The 27,592-nt window shown below is 40.8% G+C and overlaps 2 protein-coding genes across 5 annotated transcripts; both read left to right on the top strand.

Annotated features, from left to right (window-relative positions):
* On the top strand, positions 1-8,397 carry nr2c1 (nuclear receptor subfamily 2, group C, member 1). 4 transcript variants are annotated; one of them, XM_085282598.1, is made up of 14 exons: positions 1-119; positions 2,357-2,491; positions 2,648-2,881; positions 3,025-3,103; positions 3,218-3,397; positions 3,479-3,629; positions 5,157-5,253; positions 5,480-5,664; positions 6,007-6,160; positions 6,272-6,393; positions 6,523-6,665; positions 7,026-7,163; positions 7,255-7,360; positions 7,504-8,397. In XM_085282598.1, exons 2-14 carry the CDS (start codon positions 2,420-2,422, stop codon positions 7,673-7,675), a joined length of 1,833 nt encoding a protein of 610 aa, XP_085138724.1. In that variant the 5' UTR covers positions 1-119; positions 2,357-2,419; the 3' UTR covers positions 7,676-8,397. The 4 variants fall into 4 exon arrangements, with proteins under 4 accessions (XP_085138724.1, XP_085138721.1, XP_085138722.1 ...); XM_085282595.1 differs by having other exon boundaries at positions 5,477-5,664; XM_085282596.1 differs by lacking the exon at positions 1-119 and adding an exon at positions 165-312 and having other exon boundaries at positions 5,477-5,664.
* Positions 8,398-11,977: 3,580 nt separating this feature from the next.
* LOC146569915 (transmembrane and coiled-coil domain protein 3-like) lies at positions 11,978-26,498 on the top strand. Its single transcript, XM_085282594.1, has 4 exons — positions 11,978-12,216; positions 22,912-23,885; positions 24,089-24,224; positions 24,493-26,498. The coding sequence occupies exons 1-4, from the start codon at positions 12,133-12,135 to the stop codon at positions 24,796-24,798; spliced, it is 1,500 nt and encodes a 499-aa protein (XP_085138720.1). The 5' UTR covers positions 11,978-12,132; the 3' UTR covers positions 24,799-26,498.
* Positions 26,499-27,592: the final 1,094 nt, after the last annotated feature.

Genomic DNA, 27,592 nt, shown 5'->3' with positions numbered 1-27,592 from the left:
CTTATTTATTGATAAAAAAAAGGTCACGAACTCTGACCCTCCCACTACCTGCAGCAAACACTTAAAAATATTAATTTATTTAAGGCAGCAAAATATCTGACCCAACAGCTCGTCGAAAGGTAAGACTTTATTAGTTATGTGGAGAGGAGAGGTTAAAGAAGGATCCGTGAGCGGCCAGTAACACAGGAAGGGAGGGAGTGTTCAGTAGGTCTACAGTAGGGAAGCTGCCATTAGCTACCAACTAGCAAAAAGCTAATTTAGCTCGCTAGCACTGTCGTGTGGAGCTGGGAGCATAAGACATAAGATCGGCAAGTATGTAAAGGTGCTGCTATGTTTGTGAGACTCTACAGACAGTTATAGAGCTAACATCATAGGTTAACGCATAACGTCAGTAATATCGTCAACATATATGCTATCTAGCTATGTTAGCCGCTTTAGCTAACCGTGCTACGGCTATCTAATGCTAGCGTCGCAAACCACACTGCGTAAAGCAAGCAACAGCATCCTTTCCGTAAGTGTGAGTATAACAGCAGCAATTTAAAAGTGTTAAATCGTGAGCTGTTCTCAAATGCCGACTCGCGTGGAAGTCCGGTGCCAGAATTATTGCGATTTTTGGTCAGTTGTGAAAAACGGAGCGCAACTGTTCACTGTACGATTCGGCATCATGGGCCTTGAACCCTAGCATGCTTTAACCCTTCAATGTTGACCTTTCACCCACAGGAAAAGAAATACCTTTATCTTCCGTATCGATTTTAAATAGTTGGCTGTCAGGAGGATGTATGTTTTCATACAGTGTCTTTGTCGTTCATTTATTGTTACTTTACCGCGACATTAAGCTGTCTTTTATCGCAAGGCCACCAATAGTGCATTTTCGAGCTAGCACCGGCTTGATTGGTTAGCACAGGCCACAAATTAACATGTAGTTACTGACACTGTACATAACAGATTAAATACCTATATTTTTATATTGGTTTAGTAAAAGTTATTTCAAGCAATGCATGACTTATTAGCTTTTGACATAATTTAAAAATATAAACAGATGTCGGGCTGTAACTACAAGGACTGGAGAAAACTGGAGTATGAATAATTATTGGTTATGTAAGTATAAGTTCTGCCAGACTTATTTGCTCTTAGTTGAAATATATCACGTTGTCCCAGCTCCCTTTGCAGACATCAGATTATTAAAAAACACTAATTAGATCTTTGGTAGAACCTAAGAAATATTTTTTGTGATTAAAAGATGAGTCTTCTGCTATTTTACATTACTCTTTCTATTAACATGTTATCAGTTGATTAATCAAGTTAACTTTGATTGTGTTTGTTCCTCCTATTTATAGACTAGGGCTATTGTCCAGAAATATGAGATCGAGCCAACAACAATAATAATTATAACATTAACTATAATAATATAATGATAACAGAGGAAATGTAACTCCAGGGTGACCTCTTCCTGCATTATTTGCACTGTTCATTGTAAAACACTTAGAAGCTGAACTGCGTTTCAACAAGTGTGAACTGTGAACTGAGGGATTTTCCTGACTCAAACTGACCTGTGGTGGTGTCGACTGAACTGCATATAGTTAAGTCAAAGGGCAATGTGGCCTTAATTAACAGAGGACTATGCATTTTTTTGGCCATATTAAAATCAAACTCCAATTATCGAAAAAAAATTTTTGAAAAAATACTTTCATCAAGTTCTCGTGATTTCACTGTAGTAGAAGGCCAAACCCTCTTTGGTTGACAAATTTCTGCTTACTTAAGACAAGTCTGTGCCTTTTCTTGTTATTTGATGCCATTTGATGAACACAAACATATTTTACAATTGAGTAAAGAAAACTACTTTGAAAAATGTGTTACATTTTTTTTACATTTTTATATCACAGTTCTATATTCCTGGGAAATCCCTGGCATCTGCTAAAAATGGTCTTAAAATGTATTTGCTAGATCTCAACCTATAGAATATTATTGAGGCTGACTTTAATGTTTATTTTTAGATAGGAAAGCATTTCTGTATATCAGCTGAGACTGACTTTATTTAGCCAGTCAATCAGTGTGTTGAAAAATGAAATGACTGGCAGTTTGTTTTAAGAACTATTTGGCAATTTACTGTGAAGCCACTGCTGACTTTGCTTTTCTGTTGAATTTTTGTGCAAAACAACCAGTCATGCATATTTTTAGAAAAAGCCTCAGCATTAGAAAAAACATATTTTTATCGTGGGGGAAAGGATGATAAATCAGAAGTGATGATAAGTGATTCGGGGATTTGTTTAATGTAAGAACATTGTGAAGTAATTGTTTTGTTTTTAAAGGATATTCTCTGATCCCAACAGAGTAATACAGATGTTTAATTGTACAGGTGTGCCTGTTTCATGGGGCACTGATGTGAACGGTGGTGGAGGAAGGTGTGTGCAATATCAGAATGGATGGACAGGCTCAAAGGATTCAGCTTGTGTCTGCAGACAACAACATGGCGTTAGGACACAGAATCCAGGTGACGATATGGCCCGTTCTCCCCCAGAGACTGAATTTGTGTGAATAAATAAAGATGCGCAATTTGCTTGTAAAATGTGTCAATTCCACTTATCATTTCAGCACATGCAGTAAACACCTGCTCATGTTTTTATATATATATATTTTTTTTTAACAGATTGTAACTGATCAGCAGACTGGACAGAAGATCCAGATCGTCACAGCACTTGAGCCATCTTCCCCTGGAAAGCAGCAGTTTATCCTTGCAAATGCTGATTATTCTTCTGGGGGGAAAGTAATTCTGGCCAAGCAGGAAGGCTCACCCAACAAGGTCATCCTCACTACTCCAGATGGTTCTGGGGTTAATCAGCTGCTGTTTGCCTCCCCCGAACTCACTGGGCAGCAGATTCAGGTATTGCCTGAAGATGTTATTGACTCCTTCCAGTTTTGATAAACAAGCTGAAAAGTCTAATGACTGGGGCATGAATATGTTTAGTCAGCCTGCTTGCAGTGTTTGCTGTATTAAATTATTCAATTTCTGGGGTTGTTTGGCAGTTTGTGACTGAAAGCTCAGACCAGTCTATTGTGAAGCCTGTTGTGGAGTACTGCGTTGTCTGTGGGGATAAGGCCTCAGGTATGCATTAGGTATATATATATGTGTGTATAGAGAGAAAGAGATTTTTTTTATAATGTTGGTATTGAAATGACACATAAGCACACCTGATTACATTTCCCTTTCATCTTTCAGGACGTCATTATGGAGCCGTTAGCTGTGAAGGCTGTAAAGGCTTCTTCAAACGCAGCATAAGGAAGAACCTGGTGTACACATGCAGGGGCTCCGGAGAATGTGCTATTAACAAGCTACACCGAAATCGCTGCCAGTACTGTCGACTGCAGCGCTGTATAGCTCTGGGCATGAAGCAGGACTGTAAGAAACTGTAATACTATATTAAGTTATTAAGAACCTGCACGATAAAATACTGACGGGACTATGACTTTGATCTCTTAGCTGTTCAGTGTGAGAGAAAGCCTGTTGAAGTCACTGCGAGAGAAAAATCCGTCAACTGTGCAGCCTCCACTGAAAAGATCTACATCCGCAAGAACTTGTGTAGCCCTCTGGCTGCTACACCTACTTTTGCATCCGACAAGGAAACTGCTCGGTAAATCTTACTTAAACTCTAATATACTGATAAGACAGTTGTTGTTATTATTAGTTTTGTTGAATTCTGCTAAATGTCCACAGTGTAAGAAAACATAATAAATAAAATGTGCTGTACATGTTATTTTTCTACATTTCCAATGCCTTTGCTTAGTTATGTCTGTGAAGGTTCTCAGTCATCCAGGTCATCGTAGTCAAAGGAGCTTGCAAAGAAAAGCGTCTGGACTTCTTTAAGTTGCTTGAAGACGTTTCACCTCTCATCTGAGAAGCTTCTTCAGTTCTAAGGTCAAATGGTGGAGAGTCCCAGATATAAACCTAGTGGGAGTGACCCCCCACAGAGGGACAAAAGGACCCCCTGATGATCCTCTAATCGCCTGAGCCAAGGTGGGAAACTGGGCGTGGGTCCCAATCAGCCAGAGTTTCGGGTGTGTTCATTGTGAAACCTGGCCCCACCTTATCATGTGAATTCCTGAGGTCAGATGGCCCAGGATGTGAGTGGGCGTTAAGGCGTCTGGGAAGGGATCTCAAAACTGGATTATAGATGGCAGACAGCTGGTGTCGTAAACCCCCGCCTCTGTTCAAAGATGGTCGCTCACAGTGGACATAGATGGCTTCTTTCACTCCTCTTTCAAACCATCTGTCCTCTCTGTCCAAAATTTCAGACCCAGCAACACGCTCAGACAGAAACTGGTTCACCCGAAAGACAAAACGCCAAAACACAAACTTAACAATGTGGTGTATGCTGTACAGTGCAGCGAGGAATGCTCAGACCTCTACATTGGAGAGACCAAACAGCCACTTCACAAGTGCATGGCACAACACAGAAGAGCCACCTCCACAGGACAAGACTCAGCAGTCCATCTGCATCTTAAGGATAAAGGACACTCTTTCGAGGATGCCAATGTTCACATTTTGGACAGAGAGGACAGATGGTTTGAAAGAGGAGTGAAAGAAGCCATCTATGTCCACTGTGAGCGACCATCTTTGAACAGAGGCGGGGGTTTACGACACCAACTCTCTGCCATCTATAATCCAGTTTTGAGATCCCTTCCCAGACGCCTTAACGCCCACTCACATCCTGGGCCATCTGACCTCAGGAATTCGCATGATAAGGTGGGGCCAGGTTTCACAATGAACACACCCGAAACCCTGGCTGATTGGGACCCACGCCCAGTTTCCCACCTTGGCTCAGGCGATTAGAGGATCATCAGGGGGTCCTTTTGTCCCTCTGTGGGGGGAAACTCCCACTAGGTTTATATCTGGGACTCTCCACCATTTGACCTTAGAACTGAAGAAGCTTCTCGGATGAGAGGTGAAACGTCTTCAAGCAACTTAAAGAAGTCCAGACGCTTTTCTTTGCAAGCTCCTTTGACTTTGCTTAGTTATATTGAACTTACATTGGAAGTCTTTTATGTAACGTTATATACAATTAGAAGCTCGATTAATATTTCTGCCTGGAAATGATTATTTTGCTACACGGCCTTGGAAAGTATAATGCAATATGTGATGTCAAATCTCTTAACATCAGATCTACAAGTTTGCTTGAGTCAAGCATGTTGCTCAACATTCAGCAACCCTTCTCCAAGCTGGAAAACACCATCTTGATTCCAGCTTCACCTGAAAAGGTAACACGGATGCAGTATAACTGTATTATGCTTATATGTTTTCTACCTTATATACAAGCAGAGAACTTTAGAGTGTTTAGGATTAAACAAACAAACGAAACTCATTGCACATTCACTGATGAAGACGTGTCCTAATAAGTTTGCTGTGAACCAGTTTTGTCCCTGTTGTTTCTGGGACCAGTTCAGTGACCAGACTGTTCGATAACAACTGTCCCCTCCTCAGCAGGAGGACCCATGCCAGGGTGACCTTGGAACACTGGCAAATGTAGTAACATCCCTTGCCCACCTCAACAAGAGCAGAGAAGCGAGTGACAGCGGAAATGATCTGATGGGAGCTGAAACACTTAGCAACGGTGACAGCTCAATGACTGATATCCAGGGAGATGAACAAACTGCAAGTGATATCTCGAGGTGAGAGCTGTCGTAAGAAATCAAGATGCTTTGATGCTGATACCGAGGCCTAAAGAAGCACCAGAATGAAACTCACGAAACTCTCTGGCTTCTATTTTCTGTTTGTCATAAAGCTGTAATTGAATTTCCTGCAGGGCCATGTGGTTTCTAATTCGATCTTAAGGCTTTAATTAGACTGGCACTCTGCTGATCAAAAGTATAGCATTTTGCATCTGTGACAGTGGTGCTGTATTGCTTTGTGATGAATCTCCTGTAATATACAACTTATAAATGCAAATGTGAGGATTTTTCAGTGCAAGCATTTTTCAAAATATAATAAGTGTATATGTTGTGTATCATTAGAGCTTTTGACACCCTGGCCAAAGTCCTGCACCCTGGTGATGGCTCAGCAGGAGAGTCCTTGGAGGCTACAATGCAGCTGATATCAGGGGACCAGTCGGGCCCTGTGGTGGAGCTGGAAGGACCTCTACTTTCTGACAGCCATATCCCTTTCAAGGTAAAAGGACAGCCACTGATTGTGACTCTCCCCTTTGATTAAAAACACCTGATTGTGTTAAACAGAGCTGCATTGTTAGCATATTTTTGTTTTCTTTCCCCATTCCTGCAGCTTATGATGCCTTTGCCTGTGCCAGAGTACCTCAATGTCAACTACATCTGTGAATCGGCTTCACGGCTACTTTTTCTCTCTATGCACTGGGCACGCTCCATACCTGCCTTTCAAACCCTCGGGTAAGCCTGTTGTTGCAAGAATATTCTTTGTGGATAATGTCTGTTAAATCACGTGTCTTTGAAGTGCACCGTTACATGTGCACGCACTGTCCTTTGTAGTACATTAACCATGTGCATTTTGTTTTACAGCGGGCAAGACAATGACATTAACCTGATGAAAGCCTGCTGGAATGAACTTTTTGCCCTGGGTCTGGCACAGTGTTCAAATGTAATGAATGTCGGCACCATCTTAAGTGCTATTATCAACCATCTCCAGACCAGCTTACAGGAAGGTAGGAGAGCTCTGCTGCTGTCTTCCTGAGAGGTTTAATACTTGTTTACAGTTTGAGAAAGAGGAAAGCTGTTAAGCTAGACAGACTCAGGGGACAGTAACACAAGATGTTCAATGAATCAAACAAATTTTTATTTTGAAAATGGAAGCAACAAGTGCTAATGCATATAAAAAAACAAATAAACACAAAATCATTAAAAGCCATCCTATTCACAAAGAAAAAAACAAAATGTTGACAGTTTCCTGTTTGAAAAGGAGGACGAGGAAGCAAATGCTTATCAATTCCTACCCCTATCTTGTCTTATTCACTTTTGTGGCATGTCTGTTACATCATGCCCTTTTTTCCCCCTTGGTCTCACAGAGAAGCTGTCCCCAGAGAGAGTGAAAATAGTGATGGAGCACATTTGGAGGATGCAGGAGTTCTGTAACAGCGTGTCCAAGCTTTCCCCCGACTCGTATGAATATGCCTACCTCAAAGCTATTGTACTCTTCAGCCCTGGTGCGTAGACAATCCCCCCCCGATTTGCACAAAAGCAGATTCCTTGGTGTACTCAAGTCTGACTGTGCATATACATTATTTTTTGTAACAGATCATCCGGGCATAGATAATATCCCACAGATAGAGAGATTCCAGGAAAAAGCCTACATGGAGCTGCAGGACTATGTAACCAGAACATATCCAGAAGACTCTTACAGGTTTGTAGGCTTCACCTCTGTGCTGCATAACGCCGGCAATGCTGGAAACGCACCATAAGGTGTGTGTGTGTGTGTGTGTGTGTTGTTCTCGTAGATTTACTTGTTACATGTTGAATTTGATGTCTGTTTCTCATCAATCCCAGGTTATCCAAGCTGTTGCTGCGTCTCCCTGCCCTCAGGCTGATAAGTGCAGCTGTCACCGAGGAGCTGTTTTTCGCTGGGCTCATTGGCAACGTGCAGATTGACAGCATCATCCCTTACATCCTCAAAATGGAGTCCACTGATTATAATAGCCAGGCCGCCTCTGCTGTCTGACGCGCAGCTATTTATTATAGCGACACGAGACTGAAGATTCAGTGGCCGCCTATTCACGTCACTGAAAGGTCATAACATAATGACCCAGTTTAACTTGTGAATTTTTTTTTTCACATCTTAACTTTGTCCTTCATCTGACCCCTTAGGAACCTGTCAGTAGAGCGCAGCTCACAATTAGGACAAATAAAATCAACTCCCAATTGCAAGGAAGCCTATCTGTATCTGCCTGTTCAGGAACAAACCCTTTGAAACTTGGATGGTAGGCTTGGTGCGTGCTTTTTATTGTACATAATATTTTATCCTTAAAAGACTCCAGGCCTTGTGTTTTTTTGTTTTGTTTTGTTTTTTGGCAAATCTTGTTTGTACTTTTGACGACATCAGTATGGTTTGTTTTCATACACAGCTTTTTTTTATAGTGGTAATTATTAAGTAATTAAGAAAAAAAAAGTTGTCATAATGTGAACTGAATTGTGAGATCAATTAAAGTTAAAACTTTTATTTTTCATTTGTTTGCCAGTCCAAAGGATTGGCAACATCACTTTTCAAAAAACTGACGTCATCTGGATCTGAAGTATTTGTGTATATAGCTTTGTATATAGAATTGACCAAGGCTAATGGGCAGCACTTGGTAGTTCGTGGGTTTCATCTTTTTTTGGACAAATTCACACGAACAGAAAATGATGGTCATATCATTTGAAAATAAAAACATCTTTCAAACATGATTGTCAGCAGGAGTTGACGGCACTGATTATTTTGAATGAATGATACTTTTATATAGCGCACACAAATATAACACGTGTTTTGCACCATTACCAGTCATGTTAAGAAAACTTTGCACATAAACAGGTTTTGTTTTCATTATCATTCAGTTTTAGGTGAAAATATTTCAGTCATAACTGCAAAAGTGCTTTAAAAATACAGCCTCACTGGAGAAAGACAACAGCTTGTGAATTGTGATAATCTGCAGATGGATGAACATTCATACTTCAATAAGAATTTAATAGTGTAGTTGTTTACATATTTACCTAACAAGCAAAAGTTCCCAGATTCATTTGCAGGAGGAGACATAAATCCCTTTGGGGTTGCATCCAGTGCACAAAATCATGCAGTTGCCTGCTATGGTGACCCCGTATGAATAAGGCAGCATCTGAAAGTAGCTTTCTAGAAGTAAATGAGACAAATGTTCTTGAGCATGCAGAGACAAAGCTCAAACACCATTTTAAACACCTTTCTCATGAACTAAATCATTCTCAGAACGAAACTGGCTCAAAGTGGTTGACCACAAGGGGTTTGTAAACCCACTGTCTCATGCAAAGCAGAAAAGCCCACTTCCAAAAGGCCATTTAACTGAGATCTATTCAGAACTTCACAGAGAAATAACGCTAACCCTAGCTATGTACTCATAAGTGCAGAGGGCTGATCAGGTGATATTTGTCACATTTATATTTTCAGTGGCTTCCTCTCCGCCACAGCGCTGAAAGCATCCAGTTTGCAGCCAATCCCAGAGCCAGCCTTCCTAATCAGTTTATTCAGTCTGTTCAGTGTCACCAGCTCTGATGCTGTCCCCCAGCAGAGTACACAGTGCTTGCCACAGCTTAGTGATAGAAAATCTCCCATCATTTTGTGGCACACACTGAGAGATATCATCTTACCTGGGAAATCAAACTTACTACTCCCCTTTCTGTACACAGCTCTTTGTGTTGGTCCTGCAGTTCAGCCTGTTGTAAACAATGATGATGACGATGGTGGTAAAAGTATAACTTCCAGGGGGGAATAAATGTATTTTGTCAGACTTTTCTCTATATAAGTACATTTAAGTAATGCTTCAAAATAAGAATTTCAGGATGTCTCCTGAGTTGCAAGACCTGTTTCTAGCAGGACTTTGGTTTCACTTAGTCTAAATGCTAATTCTTGGAAGCTGAACCGCTTCTATAAACACACCAGATTGTTTACATGTCCCTTCTGAATTAGTAATACAAAATCTGCATCCTGCCCAACCGACTTATTGTTGTGTTTTGTGTCAAATGACATGACGGTGGAAGATGTTGCAGGGCGCTGTGCTTACAGCTTGTGTTATAAGCTCATCAATGTTTAATCAGAGCTCAGCGCATATACGTAACTGAACGGAGGACAGTGTCTGCAGGCTTTGTGGTAGTTACACCATGGGTGTGTCCAGCTAATTAAAAGCACGGATAGGAGCATTAAAACTTGATGAACAAATGAATGATGTTGTCTGCTGCTATTTTTTGGAAGTCTATTGTCCAGTGTATCCCAGAAGCTTCTTTGTGTGGTTCTCCTTAGTCCTGTCAAACTAGTTCATCGCTTTAGTCACCACCTTTGAACTGCATAAGCTCCTGCATATCAATGTGTGATGCAAACCAGTTAAGAAATGGGAAACAACACGGTAACTGTTAAGGTTCGGGGATTTGTGATGCAACACGAGCCTGAGTGTTTATGGTGGATTAGCTCATTCTGAGCTGAATCTGAATGAAAGAACCAGTTGGGTTGTTCTCATGGCCTCTGGGGTGTCTGTGCAGCTGGGAGGGGTGAGGAGGGGGAGGGGGGGTAGTGTTGAAAAACAAGGTGACAGAACCGGTTATATGTAAGCCAGATTCTTTTACATCAAATTGAAATACTTCTTGGAGGGAAACATCAGCACGATATGTCAGCTATGCTGTCGGTTTATCTAAAATGATCAAACTTGCTGTGAGTATCATCAGGCCAAACCTCCTTCCTTCCTGTTAGGCCTGCTGATTGTCTGGTTATAGATACATGCAATCATCACCCTATTTTACAACATTTTTCACTTTGCAGCGTGTACTGCTTAGTTTTCTTCCGCATTTTGACTGCCACCCTGTTTTTCACCACTTAAGCTGAAATATTATCACGTAATAACGGTCATCACATTTTTTTTGTACTTTTGCACTTTCATTTCTTGTATTTATTTTTGCACAGTTTTAAAAATGACCGCATCGTTCAATGGCATTAACCCTACAGTAAGAAACAAAGGGTTTGTTCCCCACAAGTAATTACTTTAATAGTTTATATAGATTGGTTTTGAATACATGTTCATCGGTGTATTTTTTACAACGACACAGTAAGTAATATCTGAGTGAATCCTCATGCACTTTGTGATACTTAAATTGTCAAAACTTCATAGCTCAGAGGAAAAAAACACTTTTTTCTTTTTCACACCACAACAACACCACATTAACAGCTGGGTACTAGTAACCCAGTTTCAGTACTACTTCTTTTTTTAACTGCTCCCTTCAGTGGCCCCTACTGCAGATCATCCGCACCCTTCTCCACATGTCCTCCTTCATGACATCCATGAGATTCTTTGATGTGTGTTGATCCATGCTCAATCATCCAGCTCAATCCCACAAAACTCTGTTCACTTTTGGTCGTAGGAACATTTTCATCACTCATCCAAGTGACTTCTTCACCCTCCTCTGTTGTCCTTTCTCCCTCCATATACTATATTGGACATCCTTTGTCCAATATAGTCACTCTCCCTCCTCTGCACACGTCTGAACCAAGTCAGCCAAGTGTGCCTCCTTAACTTCGTCTCCAAACCACAGTCTCCAACTCATCCTTCTATCTTTCAGTCAGTGCTGCCACCTCCAAAACACACATAGAATAGAATAGAATAGAATTCAACTTTATTGTCATTGCACATGCACAGGTACAGGGCAACGAAATGCAATCTGGTAAACCTTCCCTTTCACACTTTACTAAATTTAAAAACTCAGCCCTTCAGAAAATGTATGCATTATTCAGCTTACTGAATGACTTAGGTAATGCTCTGTAGGGTAAGTAGAACCCAATTCAGGATGTGCACTTTGATACTTCAAGAGCAACAAATGAGCTTTTAAACTGATATTTGCAACAGTAATTTTAAACCACAGTCCTTCAGCTTTTACTCTAGCAAATGCTCTCAAGAGTTCAATCGATGATAACTAGATTGCCTGCTTATAATGCATTTTTTCCCCTTTAATAACACATGTAGGCTAAGTGGTTTAAATATTCATAAGTTATTATCTACTTTTACTTTCCAAAACGAGATTCCTCCATTTATAATATATCTAAAACCGTATTTAATGCGCATATTTCTAACTACAGTACCTTAAATTGTTGTGGTAATAGAGAAAAAGAGAGAAAAAGAGTTTCAAGGCTGTGTTATCTTCAGCAGGCAGGTACGTGTGTTTAAAGAGTTAACCCCTCCTCTTTCAGCTGAGCCACCCTTCAGAGAGACGAGTGGGCGGGGTTTAGGTTCACGCGCAGTTTTGTTGAAGGGAGCAGCCAGTGCACGGGTGAGTGAGTGAGTAAGGGAGTGAGAGAGAGAGCAAAAAAGGGGGGCTAAACATGGATACGAGTTTAGGCGACAGTTGTAAACTAGTCCTGACACCGAAGTGACGACCCACCAGCTCCTAACTGGCCACTAACTGGAGGTTATTATGCCCAGCGCAAACGTGTCCGTGCGAAGTTTGTCCGAAGTCGAGAAATACCTCAGCAGCAGCACCAGCAGCAGCAGCCGGATGGTGAGTGTGTGAATGACTGTTTTTGCAGCATTGTTGTGTGATGAACGGCAGGACCCGTACTGTACCGGCGATGCATTGTTGCCTCTCGAGCTCCACGTCATGTGAAACCGACAGCTGCGCCGCTTTTAAAGCTGCGTGTTTCCCCGAACAAAGAGCTTTCAGTGAGCCGCTCTCATACAGATACCGTAGAAAAGGGCATGTCTTCATGGGGATGTGAAGGGACTCCGAGGCTGTGAACTCCGGGCTACCGAAAGCGGTTGATCCTATGGTTTAATAATAATCTGAAAAGTTTTATTGATTCTTAGAGACACACGCCCACCACTCCTAAATATGGTTTCTAAACACAAGGGTGGTAAGTTTAGTGGAAGCATGCAAACATATTAAACCAAACAAACACGTGACTCCTTAATACATATTCCATGCATTTGTTCATTTTCGAGGCTATGGTTTGTGATCCTGCTGTGTTGCTCACAGGTGTGGAGTCTGCCCGATATGTGAGTCAGCCTAGGCCAATATTGGGTAAATGTTCAGTAAGGCCAGCTGGTATGAGGACCAGCTTTAAGTTGCGAACAAGTTTATGAAACGTATTGTTGGAAAGTAAATTATGAGCTGGCCATTTCCCCCCATTGTTTCCAAGAATATTGGCTGGGTTATCAGTTTTGCTATCAGCAGAACTAATAGTCTGAGCGGAAACTTAATAGCTTAGGTAGTGTGTTTGTTATAAGCTACTGTACTGCGCTGCGTCTTACAGGTGCTTCTGTGTTTGTGCTCAGTGACTCAGTTCATAACCTTGTTTTTAAAGGGTAAAAAAACATAAACTCTCATCCATCCCCACCTTACTGACATGCACAGCTGTGAAAAAGTAGTAAGTAGAACCCACGGAAAGGGTTAACTTAAAAACAAAAAACAAACATATTTGGACACGTAAACAGCTTATTGTCTTTTAAACAATCAAAGAGATATACTCAATCAAGTGATACATAAAATCAATATTTTCTAGTGATTTCTCCCAATTTAAGCAAATAAAAAGCAGGTCAGTCACACAGAAAAGATAAATACGCTCCCCGCATTTATTCGACTTTCAAATCAATTAGAATCAGTGCCTGCTGTTCCCTTTGCAAGTCTGTCATGATGATTGCTCGTAAATTTGAAAGATCATCAATTCTTTCTTGGAAAGATGTTCACTTTAAAGAAAAAATCTAAAGTACTGAATATTTAACATGTAATATGCGCACTCACTGCTAATTTTCCCAGGAAGCTGGTGTCAGAGACTGATAAGAAACTATGCAAAGTACCTACAAGAAGTCGGTTCCTCTACAGGGGACAATACAAGTTTCTCAGGCGAACGGCTTGCTTACTGACTTTTTCCACCAGGGAATATTTTTGCTGAATCGGTCTTTGTAAAAACAGCTATGGTGTTGTTCAAATACAAACCTTAATCACGCAAACACTGTATCAAATATTTGCTTGTTCAGAGCAACCTATTCTGATTGGATTTATTTACTATTTCACAACCATATGAGGATCCCAGCTCATCTATATTAAAGCGATAACAGCAGATATTTAAAGGAAACTATACCATAATATATTCTTTTGATAGCGCAGTTGAGTTTTCTTTGTGGTCAGCGACCACATAAGTTAGGATTTCAGATGTAGATGAAGGGTAAGGAGGATTATATCACAAAATCTCCTGATGACTCATATTACAATTTCATGAAAGTAAGGAAAAAAGAAAGTTTTTATTTATATGCTTATATCCTCAAAATCTTAAGAGTACACAGTATCAGAATGGCACTTAACTCAAGTCCCATGACAAGTCTTTTAGCTGAAAGAAACTTGACAAAAGTAGCTAACTAAAACTGGGTGGTTAGGGGGAAAACCACACGAGGAGTCAGAAGTCCCCTAATGGCTGGGGCAGATCTGTTATCTGTTAAAAGCCAGAAACTTTAACACATAAAACGTGTGATTCTTTCGCTGCTTCAGTAAAGTGGCATGAAGCAGCAAACTGTTTCTCATTTTCAGTATGAACCTTTACATCTGACACCCAGTCACTAAAAAGTGCTATTACGGGTTTTTTCCCCCTTTTTTTTAGGTTCCTGATAATAGACTGAATTTAAACTGAATTAAGAGTATAAGTAATTGAAATCGATCACTTCTCCCCTGGAGTACAGCTTGAAAGAATCATGCGGAATAACTTTATAGCCGGATTCTTATATAAGCAGTCAGACCAGTTTTGTTATAATCGCTAACACAGTAACGTGGATCAGCTCATCTGACTGTTAGCTGGTTTATTAATGCTGTGCTGTGTAGTTTTGCTTTTCCTCATTTTGTTGCCCGTAAATGGCATTCCAGTTTTGTTTCTCAAAAAGCCATTGTGCAGCAGATATAGTGGGTTAGAGGCCAAAAATGATGCAACTTGGCTTTTCGTGGCTGGCTTCCAGAGACTGCCTTTAACCCTTACTGAGTGGTGGCTCTGCTGAGATTGTGGCATTTCTCCGTGACCCAGCTCTCCATATGTGAACTGTGCCCTTTACCTGTAATGCTATTCTCGCATGCGTGTTATCGTGCAAAAGGTGCACATTGACCTTCACGTCGGCATAATATTTACATGTTGTGCATTGTATGCCAGAGTCCTTAAATAAAAGTTTTTAAAGTAGGTCCTGTGTGTTTCTTTTTAAGGCTAAAGAAGTGCTTCAGTCCTCAGTGGCTCTGTGATGTAGTGCTTTACTGAAAGATCTCCTGTTCGATGCCGGGAGGAGACACGAATCCTTTTAGTGTTGTTTCAGGAAGAGCACCAGTGCTATAAAAAAAAAAATCTGCCAAACCAAACATGCAGAGCTACCTGCCGTGACACCTCGCGAATAAGGGAGCAGCCGAAAATATCTTTTGAAGTGTTCGAGTCCTCGCCAGCCTCGTTACATCAACGGTTTTGGTCACTTGAATATAGTTGCGTATTTATCTTAATTGAATCCCGCTCAATACTCTCTCAGTCACTGGAGGCAAGCAGGCACTAGTAAGTGTTAATGGACTATTGATTTAGTCCTGGAGCAGCTTGTCTTCTAAGATAATAGTGAATATGTCTTAAGCAATTAATTCCCCTGACTCCCTGGGGATCATTCATTCAGGGAATTTAAGACTTTAGACTCTGTTGCAAGTTTCCCCATTCCTTTTAGTCCAATAAGGTGCACAGTTTGGCCCCTCAGTAAAGAAAGCAATCAAAGTTTGACCACATATGCAGCTGTGGGATGCAGATGAGAGGAGAGGGCGGAGGGGGGAGACGCCGGGTCAGGTTTCTTTAAAATGAAAGATGTGCTCCTTGTCCCTCTCATGCTCCATATCGCTGGTTTTCTTCCTGTTTCCCTGTGTGAGCCCTGAGTGGGAGAGCGTCTGTATCCATGAGGATCAGCTGGAGGGAATACCAATAAGCATCGAGGGCTTCTTCCCCTCTGTGATTCTGTTCTCGGCTGAAGGGACAGTTTTGTTCCATCTCTTCAAGTGTGCCAGCTCCGTTGCCTTGTTTGTGCGTGTTTACTTGGGCGTGCCAAGAGCCAGTGACAGCACACCAAACACCAAATGTTTTGTCATTTGGATCCAGTTACGTCAAACTGGTGCAAACACCTGTGCTTGTATTTGAATGTGCTTGTGCACTTGCATGACCAGGCCCTGTGAACTGATGGTTTCTCTAGATTGCAAAAGGGATTGTGAGTACTAGCAAACATTACTTCCTGGTATTGGGGACAATGTGTTCCTGTTTGCATAAGAAAATGTCTGTGGTTATAATAATGTTCACTCAAACTGAAAGGGGCAGTGGGTTCAGCAAGATGAAAAGAAATCAGCTGCACGTTCAATCAATCTAAACCAATATTTATTTTATCCATACTACTCAGAATTTAGTAAACATCCCCTGCATATCCACCCAGTTCTAAATAATTTGTGAGCTCTCACCCTTGCTCTTCCTCAGAACTTAAATGCTGAATTGCTGCTCAGTCTGTTTCTCGTGGTGGTGCAGTGGGCAGATGAGTGCGAGGCCTGCCTTTGCATGAAAAATTGAATCACTAACTAGATCATTGATCCAAGAGAGAGTACACTTCAGTGCAAGATAAGCAGCATCTGCAGCGACTTTGCCCTCGAACTGTAGCTAAGTTTTGAGTGGGTTTTCTCAGGCCTAACAACACACAGCGTTTCCTTGTTGGGTTAAGATTGAGGCTAATGCAGATGGATCTTTATGTTATGCTGTCAAGCGAGGTCAGGGCTTATTAAATGGGTCATGGTGCTGGACAGACTGTGTGCTATGTAGGACAGCGTGGGAGGGGGAACAGGGGGCTCATGCAGGGTTGAGTTGTGAAGGAGGCACCCTGAGGGCACGGAGGACTCCTGCTGATCCTGCTGTTGGAGATGATGATGATGATTGGGATGATGTGTGCTGCTGAGCTCTGTTTGGGGGCAACCTCTGTTCCTGTCCTTTTTATATCTGTTTCAGTTCTCTCTCTCTGCCTTGTCTCCCGCTCTCTGTTTTCTTCTTCTTCTGCTCTACTGACACACTAAAATCTATTTGTGAGTCAAAACACCAGTGGGTGTATTGCCTGGCTTGCTAATTCAAAAGACAGCATCTCGAAGACTTTATTTAGGGTGAGAACACACCTCATTTGTAGTGATAAAACATATTTTAAAGGCACGATTAGAGGGGATCAAAAATGTAACCGGGATCTCACCGGTCTCTGGCTGCGCAAATGTTTTTGGAGAAAGTGAGTGAAAAGTAGGGCAGCTCCTCAGCAGATTTGGGGAGGACATTTTCATCAGCGTGAGCCTACTTCATTTAGCAGGACCACTCATCCACAGAGACCTTCAGATTGCTCCTGCGGTTATTCAGAGTGGTTCGAAATTTTAAGTAGCAGCAGCAGTGGTGGTGCAGATGTGCTTATTAAATTGAAATGATACAATTTCATCAATCTCGTGTGAGGAAATTGCCAGCTGTCATACTTGCAGATGGTTTCCAGAATGTAAAAAATGTCTGGGTTATGTTATTTAGGTCACTCTCACGATTATGGCCTCATCCAGTTAAAAGACACTTGTGTTTATATCACAAAGTTCCTTGTTTTATCATTTTTAAGCTTGAAATTCAGGTGCAGTACAAGTGTGGAAGTTTTATCAATACCCTTTACATAAATCTTACTGCAGGCCTCGGCAGTGATTCACCAGTGGTTGCCAGGTTTCCATCTGATCTATTTTGCACTTGTTCCATATTTATGTTATCTCAGCACATTGAAGCAACAGAGTAAGACCCCTGTGCTCAGTGTTTAGCCCCTAATGGTGCAGAGGACAATATTGAACATTTCCAAAGTAAATGCTAGTGGTGGGAGAGCGCCTGAGGAGCTAGCTTTGTTCAAGCACTGCAGAAATAGCATGCAGTCTAAGCTGTCTGGTGGAACAGGCAGTTCTTTGTGACTGTCATATGAACTCTGAAAAGATTTGGTAATTTGAGTGAGCAATACAGCAGCTTACTTTACACTTCCTCTTAAGCGAGGCAACATTAAGTTTCTCATTGTTTTGTATGGAAATCAGGTTTGACTAAAAGGTCGGTTTATATGTGAAACCTATTGTTTGGTGGAGAATTAGAGCCTTCACAGCCGATGGGGCAAGACCACAACTGGATGCAGGGTTCGTCTGGCTTTAAGTCAGGCCAGTGATTCCATATGCAGTGGCTCAGTCCTGGACAGGGCAGAGGTAGAACATGACAAAGTAAGCTTTTTTCTCTGCAGAGAAAGACTTCTGTGTTCAATAAGGACAGATGCCAGAGAGAGTGTGAGAGTAGGATGAGGACAGAGGCTGAAAAAAACCCTGGCTTGCTTGTAGAAATAAGCGTGCTGTTCTCCAGTTACACACTACACATAATGAAGAATATACTGTGTAATTACAGACAAATATATATATTTATATATGTGTGTGTGTGTGTGTATAAATGACATTAGTTTAAATCCATGATGGCAGCTTAATGCTGATTTTGCCTTTGCAACAGGCTCATAATGATGTTTAACAAGTGTAATTGTTACTGTTTTCACAATCTTAGCTGAGCCTGTTAGCATTCCAACATTTGCTGATTTGCACTAAATCAGTGATTCTCTAATAGATGGATGCTGTGGAGTTAGTTTGTCCTCTTCATTCCTAGAGGAAGTAATGGATCTGTCAGCTCAGCCATCACAGTTTGCCACCATGTTTTGTTTTGTTTTTTGAGCTGATCATGTTATCCCAGTGGTGTCCTTCTTAGAGGGCTCAGTTCAAGGGGACCATCCAGGATGGGTGAAATGGTCTGAAACTAACATGGCTAGCTTGAATCTTATATTATAATAAATAAAACAACAGTTTAACTTTAGCTTTTAAGTTTTTGTTTGTGTATTATTAAAACATGATTAGTTTGCTGATTGTTGATTAAAGTACACTTGTTTCTGGGGTGGAAGTAACTTTTTGGACTTTGAAAGCAGAGACCGAACAGAACACGTTTGAGGAACATGTCACTAACCATGCCATTAGTGGCATTGTTGACTTTTTGACCCGATGATGGCATTACAAAGTCACGATACATATTATACATATTCCTGGGATCACAGATATGTATATATAAATTATGTCACAGTTCATCCAGTGGCTGCTGAGGATTGCAGTCTGCACCAACGTAACTAACAGCTTCTTCTAGTAATAATCAGTTCTTCCCTAACTTATCAGGCTATCAAACAAGTTTGACTAGTTGAGCGTGAAGTCATAGTGCCAGCAGCAGGTAAATGGAATTTACCTCCTTTACCTGACCTCATACTCTGTTTACAGGAAGTAAACTGAATTTACTTGTGTAATAGGATACCTTGAATGAATAGCAATGAATAAAACAGCAGCGTGACCTCACTTTGTATGTTTGATTGCATATTATCAATGCTTGATTAATTAACTGGTAGTTGATTAAAAGTCTTTTTTCCTGGTGTGGAAATAATTTTTATTTTTGGACTTCTAAAGTTGCTGCCAGAAGTTCCCTTTAAGAACAAGGCACTGAACATGCTATTAGTTGCGTTGATAGTTAGGTTAAATATTGGGGAAAATTGCCTTGTTGCCTGATGATGGCATTACAACACCAGTAGATATATATTCCTGGAGCCATAGTTATGTGTGCTAAATCATGCAGCATGTCATTCAGTGGCTGCAGACTGATTACAGTCTGCATCAACGTGACCACAAGCATGGCTACAAATATACGTGAAGCTGTTTGTGCTTGTTCACTGTGGTACAAACACAGTGCGCTGCAGTAATAATCATGTCATTAGATTCTTGCCTTCACATTATTAAACAAGTGTGGCTAGTTTGGTGTGACATCATAGAGCCAACAGCAGGTAAATCCTATTCACCTGTGTAATTGGATACCTTGAATTAAGCTGAATTCAGAAAGATGGTCCCGCTGACTGTGTTTTTGTTTTAGTCTGAGCAGTGTTTTTCAGTGTGTTCACCAGGCATGTACTCATACATCATCCTGTAAACCTTCTCTCGAGGTTCACGTGGGAGTCATGTGTTGAGAAGTTTCATTATGTGGTTAACTGTGGGTGCATTTGCTGATGTCAAGATACTTAGCTTGCAATAAGTGACCATTACGTGGCGATGCTGAAATGCTAAGCAAGATTGAGCCTGCTTGAGTTAGCTGTTTATTTACTAACTAGCGGTGTTACATTTGTTAAGGATTAGTGCAGTTTTGTGCCGCCTATAGTGCTTATTGTACAACACTTAGTGTAAGGCTTTAATAGCTTACACCCTCTTTCACTACAGGGGTGTTGCACTGTGATCAGCTTGCAAGACGAAATGGTTTGTTGAGCCACCGATGGGCTGCAGTTTTTTTTTTTACACTTTAAGCGACACTTCTGCTCTTTAAAGTGCAGCTTAGAAGCATGATTACATTTTTGCTTCTCTGCTTTCCTGCAGTTTCCTCATAACGGGATGTCTTCTAGTTCCCTAGTAAATGCAATCTTGCTTACTCAGCCTGTATATATTATGCTTACTTCCTCAAACCTACAACAGAGTACAAAAAGTGAGCATAACGTTCAGCTTTAATCACAAAAAACGGTTATTAACTGTAAAACTAGGGTACATTGTCTGGAATAGGGATTTTCTGCTGCCTTGCGCCTTTGTGTGACATTATCACTGACCTACATTAGATGTACATGCTCCACTTCTTTCACACATACTAAGAGTAGTTGTATGAATTTTGTCAACTGTTTTTTTAATCTATATTATAAACAAACAGGATTAAATTCTGGCTCTTAAAATGTAACAGATTTTCCAAATAAGAGCATTATAGACACACCCAGATGGCCTCACAGTGTGAAATGCTGAATAGTGCTCGAGCCAGAGATTACTATGTGGAAATGTTGTATTTTCTTGTATGTATCTAAGAAAATAATGATGTTTACCCCAATTATTTAAGCTAGTAATTTGAAGCAAATGAGCACCTGAAAACATCGGATTCATAGTATGAGCAGTTGGTCACATGTGCTTTTACTTTACAGCTGCAGCTGTAGATTGTAATGCTTAGTTAAAAATGCTGACCTACTTTTAGGTTGTTTAGCATAGCTGTGTCTCTGTGATAATGATAAAGACCCTCTGTATTAAAGACTCGTACCCAGGAAGTGTACATGTAATTTTATTGTCGAATTAGAGCTGGGCGATATGAGATTTTTTCATATCACGATATGTTTTTTTCATTTCAGGCGATAACGATATCTATCACGATATAAGCCAAATAACTATATTTGTAAGATTTAAATGTGCCGTTGCTCACAAGTAAAATGTGAAATAATCAGCAGCTTGTTTTTAAATATTTATTTCCCATAATAAGTTCAACAGGGTAGATGTACTTAAGGAACATGAGACTTTTTCAGATAAATAAAGGCAAATATTGCAAACTACACAAAAGGCAGCCGCTAAAGCGTTTAAGTTTCAAAATAGAACAAACGAAACAGACTAAATTGTCAATTCCACTTCGAAACAAAATATTAATTCTAAAAATAAATCTTAGTTTGTTTTACAGAAGAACAGACAAAACTGACTAACTTTTGTCAATATCAAATAAACTGAGAACTAAAAGGAAATTCTCAATCTCTCCTTGTTGTATAGCTTAGCTTTTCAAACAGTTTTAACAGTTACTTTAGTCTGACAAAAGCCGAATGACGAATTAGCGCTTCCAGTCAGAGACTGAGGCTACGTCCACACGTACACGGGTATTTTTGAAAACTGAGATTTTCCGTTTTCGTTTTAAAAAAGAATCCCGTCCACACATAAAGGCAGAAATGAAGGAAAACGCTGCTATGAACATGCCAAAGCAGCAGGTGGCGCTAGATTCCTAACCGTGCAGAAATGTTGGCCAATCAGAAGTCTAGAAGCCTCGGTGGGAAAAAGTAAACAAAGCTGGGGCATAGAAGCAGAACCGAGTCGTATGTGTGGAGGGACAGTAACTGTGTGTATATGTAAGCATTTAAACACTGCAGAGAGTACAATTAACAGTATTGTAGAAATTCATTTCACCGAAACAATAACGTGGCGCACAGTGTGACGCATGCACCAGTTTATTGTATTTCCAGACTTGCTTTCGGCACAATTTACAGTGCACGCTACTCTGTTTTTTGTCAGACTTGAAATAGCCGAAATACCTTCACACTACGGAACTTCTATGGCTCTTCCGTTTGACAATCTCTCCGGCATTGGAACCATCATCTGTTTTCTCTTCGGTCACGCTCGGTTGATTTTTCTAGTCGGCACACTCATTTCCTCCATTACGCGCTGGCTCCATTACCCGCTGGCTGCTTCCCAAACAAACACACGTGCGGCTTGGCACTTGTGCTGTACGTAACAAGTCACGCGACGTGACGCTGCGGCTGTGATTGGTTCGGCTCTGCGCTACTTAGTTTGGATTGGCTGACCTTTTTTTTTTTTTTTTTTTTTTTTGAGGACAAGAGCGGCGAGGTCTATCGCGATAGCTTAATTTCTCTATCAGTAAAAGTTATATCGCGATACATATCGTTATCGTTCTATCGCCCAGCTCTATGTCGAATAAAATGATCAAATTTAAAATTGGGGCCAAAACTAGAAAACAGGCCCTGATCTTAAAAAGGGGTAAAATAAAAACCTTACTTTTTGAATTCAGACTTTTTTAGTTGGAAGTCTTGATAAAATATTTACTTTCCCAGAATGCTGTGGGGTTTTTTTTTATTAAGCAGAGTAAAAGGTAGTAAAAGGTCCTTCCTGTAAATGCACCAGTTTAATACATTATTTACACTGAAAAATATATCTCTTGTAAATTACAGTAAAATGCTGTCATCTACATTTAAAAGCATGAAACAGTTATAGGATACCTACTGCAATTGAAAACAGTGGATTTGTGCGATGAGTGTCCGTAGATTATGTGCCTTGTGTGTGTGGTACGATGTGCGTTTTACTTTTCTTTTTTGAATTTTGGATGGTTGCTTTTAGTGACAAGCATGTATGTGTGTATATATTTTGGAGGTGGTGCAAGTCCAGTGTCTCTTAACTGAGAAAGGAAAAATCCTTTATTGTACTGTGAGATGACAAGTAGCTTGTTTCTAATAGCAGCGCTGTGGTATTGACTGATACTTGACTGTACCAAATTTCATATATTTTTGCTTAATTTTTGATTTTCTTCTTTTGTAGGACCGGAGTAGAGAGAGCAGTTTTATAGGCCTCCCGCTGTCAATGCGCCGGGGTTCTTCAGAGAATAATTTGGATCTGGAGCTCAGTGATGGAAGTCCCTATCCTGCTCTCGGCTTTGAGGTCCAGCGTAGTCGCTCGTGCTTGGACAGCCTCCAGCAAAAGATACTGAAAGTCACAGAACAGATAAAGATCGAGCAAACGACACGAGATGAGAATTTAGCTGAGTATCTGAAGCTCATGGACAGTGCGGACAAGCAGCAGGTGGGGCGCATCAAGCAGGTGTTTGAGAAAAAGAACCAGAAGTCAGCTCAGAACATTGCCCAGATGCAAAAGAAGCTGGAACAGTACCATCGAAAGATGAAAGACAGTGAAAACTATCAAAGCCCTCCCGCTCGCTCTTCCTCTGTTAAACACAGCACCATACCCCGGGAGTCACCCAGACAGCTGAGGGACATGACAAGCAGTGGCCGACACCCGACCATGGACAAGATTAAAACCATTGGACCAGGTGTTTCGCTGTCTCCTCCTTTCTTCTTCAGCAAGCCCAGAGAGTTCGCCAACCTCATCAGGAACAAGTTTGGCAGCGCTGATAACATTGCCCACCTCAAAACCACTCTGGACTCTTCTTCTCCACTGTCCACTGACACTGAAGTGAAGGGACTGAGTAACAGCACCTCTATAGTGGGCAAACCCAAGTATCCCAGTGATGACGAGTGCTCCTCAGGCAGCGCTTCTGTTTCAGACAATAATGGAAACCCAGCAGGGGCAGGAGCGTCTGCAGGGCCGTGTCAGAGCCAAGCTAAGGGGGATCAAACAGGGGAAGACAACCAGGGCAGACTTGCCCTGACCCTGGAGGAGGTGAGGGAGATTAAAGATGCCCAGAATCAGCTGGAGGAGGATATAGAGGAGTTAAAGGCACAGTTCGAGAGAGAGTATGGCATTATCAGCCAATCACTGCAGGATGAGAGATACAGGTACGATTACACAACTTGGCATTTCATTATTGTTAAATAACAATAATAAGAACAGACATACCAATATAAAATGTTCATCTAAAATAAACAAGCATAACTCTAAGAGAATTTGAGATAACAATAAGCTTAATACCACGTGTCATTAACCACTTTAAAATCCGCAGTGATATGAATATTAACCATCCCCTTGTGTTGACTGGCAGGTATGAGCGTTTGGAAGACCAGCTGAACGACCTGACAGAACTTCACCAGAATGAGATGGCAAATCTGAAGCAGGAGCTGGCCAGCATTGAGGAGAGGGTGGCCTACCAGGCTCACGAAAGGGCCAGGGACATACAGGTAAATAGTGGTGGTGAATCTACTTATGCTGCGATGCTTCACACATAAGCAGCACGTAAGATGGATCGCAAAAATACACCATGCCTGTAAGTGTCTAATATCTCAGCACATGGCCATTGTCATCTGTCCAAGCGGCCTCTCTCTGCTGATGCAGAAGAATTCTTTTAGAGGAATTTGGGTAATTGAGTGTTTAAAGGTCAGCGAAATGCCCTTTAGCAAGTTGAGAGACGGTCTGACCCATAAAAACCCCTCTCCCCACCTTTCTCAGGAAGCCCTGGAGTCGTGTCAGACTCGCGTGTCCAAGCTGGAGCTCCAGCAGCAGCAGCAGCAGCAGACGGTCCAACTCGAGAGCCACGACGCCCGAGTCCTGCTGGGGAAGAGCATCAACGTCATGGTGGCCATCATCACCGTCATCCTGGTGTGCGTCTCCACTGCTGCCAAGTTTGCCGCTCCACTGATGAGGAGCCGGTATCATGTGGTAGCTACCTGCCTGGGGATTTGTTTTTTGACTGTATTTTGGAAGAACTGGGACCGTTTACAGTATGCCTTAGACAGGTTATTGATGCCTGCTTAGTAGGAAAGAAAACACACTGAAAATATCATTAACACAGATGCTGTAAGTTGTCAGGAGAGGACGGTCTGAGAGGATTGGTTGTACAATCGTCAGAAGACGTAGTCGCCATGCAATTACACAGATCTCTCTTTTTTTAGTCAGACTGAAATAAAACTCTTTTGATTTTTTTCTCCTCTAGAACTTGAATGTGTGTTACTAACTATTTCATATAACATTCAAATTATATTTACATAACAGCAAACTCTGCTAGTCAATAGTCAAGAGGGGGGAGGAAAAGTGATGTTTTATTATTGAGTTACTGTTTTAGGTAAATAATCCATAAATAAGATAAAGATGTGCAATTATTCTTTCTCGTTTGTCTTCAGCTTGACTTTAACATAAATCAAACTACACTCAAAAACTCAAACAAGACCTCGGTTGTCGTGTCTTGTTGTCCACGCCTATGAATTTCTAATTCCACTGAAGAGGAACGCTTCCATATTTAGGAATATTTGCATTTATTTGATATTCTGATTGCTAAATATGTGCTAGCAGACATTTCGTTTACACAAAACATAAACTGTTATATGGTTTTTAAGAGGTTTTGCTGCTGGTAGGTAGACTTTGCAAAGCTGTTCCTCAGTGTCCTCAGGCTTAGTTTTAAGGTACATTAACAGGTTGCATGAGAATGAATGACCATATTTTTCTAATTGTGAAAGTAATTGTTTCACTGGAGAATCTGCAGACAAAAATTAGCGACACTGGACATCCTATTTTTATGCATTCTCTTTCTTCTTACTTTTTTTTAAAACGTTGTCTGGCCTTGTTCTAAAGTGCAATATATTTGATTTCCAAGAGCACAGTTTGTTTTTAACAATTACTCTTTTAGGAGTGGGCGATTTTACATCAGTGACAGGGAGCTGGAAGGAAGGAAAACAACACTAATGTTAGCACGAGAGATCCATAACCACGGAAGTCACTGCTGAGCTCTGACAAGACCAGCTGTCTCTTCTCTCAAGGGCAAAAAAAAATCAATCCATCTGCATTAGCGCATGCTAGTAGTGTAATATCAGCACACACCAGCTCTCTAGCATAGACACACAGCACAGCCGCTCACTTGGTTCACTGTATATACAGTAAATAATGTCTTAGGCTTTGTGTTTTCCCTACTTCCACTTTCATGTTGGACGTTTACTAATAATGTGACAGAGAGATGATGGGGTATACTGTGATACAATGCCTTTTTCTGAGGAAAAATGCAATTCCCTTCTTAAAAGAGCAAAAAAACAACAAAAAAAGCCTTCACTACTCGCAGCAGAGAGGATGCAGGCGAAAAGCTCTCAGTGAAAAACTACAAGCCTATATATTTTTTTCTCTTGGACTTACAGTTGTGTTATTTCATTTTGTCTTGTAAACGTTGCCTACAAGAATTCCACATAAAGCCGTGGACCACTTTTAATGTCTGTCTGCCACAATAATCAGCTTTGCATTTATATTTGTCGTCATCTTTCTGTTTTATTGACTGTATGATTTTTTGTTTTGTTTTGTTTGTTTGTTTGTTCCCGTTTTGACATGTTTAAAGGAAGTTTTACAAGCAGAACTCAAATCTGGTTTACATGCTGTTTTCATCTCTGGTGCACTATCTGATCAATCAGTTGTATTATTATGCATCATGTGCCTTCGTCTAACCATTTCTGTTAAATTAAACCTTTTTAAATCAACTTGTTGATGGAATTGGTGTTGAGTGACTGTGATATTTTTGTTGTATTTGGTGTCATTCTGTAAATGTGGACTGCTGTTATAAGATAAGATAAGATAAGATAACCTTTATTAGTCCCACACGTGGGAAATTTGTTTTGTCACAGCAGGAAGTGGACAGTGCAAGAGTTATGAGGCAAAAATTAGAATACAATAAGAATAAATACAGTACACAACTGTACAGAATAGAATAAAATAAAATACTATATACAGTAGAATAAAATAAAATAAATATACAATAAGATAAAAATAGAATACAAATACAAATACTATATACAACTGAGTAAAAATACAACGATGACAGAAAGGATTATTGCACTTAGTATTATTGCATATGTATGGATGTGTGTGCTTGATCAGTTAAAGTCTTTATTATGGAGTCTGACAGCAGTGGGGAGGAAAGACCTGCGAAATCTCTCCGTCCCACACCGTGGGTGCCGCAGTCTCCCACTGAAGGAGCTGCTCAGTGCTGTCACAGTCTGCTGCATGGGGTGGGAGATGTTGTCCATCAGGGATGACAGCTTAGCCGCCGTTCTCCTGTCACTCACCACCTCCACTGGGTCCAGAGGGCATCCTAGAACAGAGCTGGCCCTTCGGATCACCCTGTTCAAACAACAAAGTTCGGTAAAACGCCATCTGAGTAAGATATTTATATCAGCGGAAAAGTATCAGTGTAGTCCTTGTTAATAATACTGATTTTTATTTCTCATTATCTTATTTTCGTATGGGATAAATAAACCTAATTCAAGCAGTCCAAGTATTTGCATGGCTCTTCTACTAAACACTATCTCCTTCATCACCACTAGGGGGTGGTAGTGCTGCACTTTTGACATGAACGTAGGCAAGAACGGGGCAGAGCATTACACAGTCTGCATGGCAGTACTATACACGTTTATTCTTTTTTCTTTAATCTAAATGATAGATTCAGTCAAAAAGAAAAAGAAAGAAAAAAGCCATCACTTCAAACAAATATATAAACTACAAAGATTCATTGAAACAGTAATATTCAAACCAGTGTGGAGAAGTAGTGCCCTGTTCTGAAATTTACAGTTTACCC

The sequence above is a fragment of the Mchenga conophoros genome, linkage group LG7, assembly GCF_057382185.1.
Source record: "Mchenga conophoros isolate Kocher_MC1m ecotype Shallow Benthic linkage group LG7, M_conophoros_male_GT1.1, whole genome shotgun sequence".
Classification (NCBI taxonomy): Eukaryota; Metazoa; Chordata; class Actinopteri; order Cichliformes; family Cichlidae; genus Mchenga; species Mchenga conophoros.
This window is presented reverse-complemented; position numbering and strand designations above follow the sequence as displayed.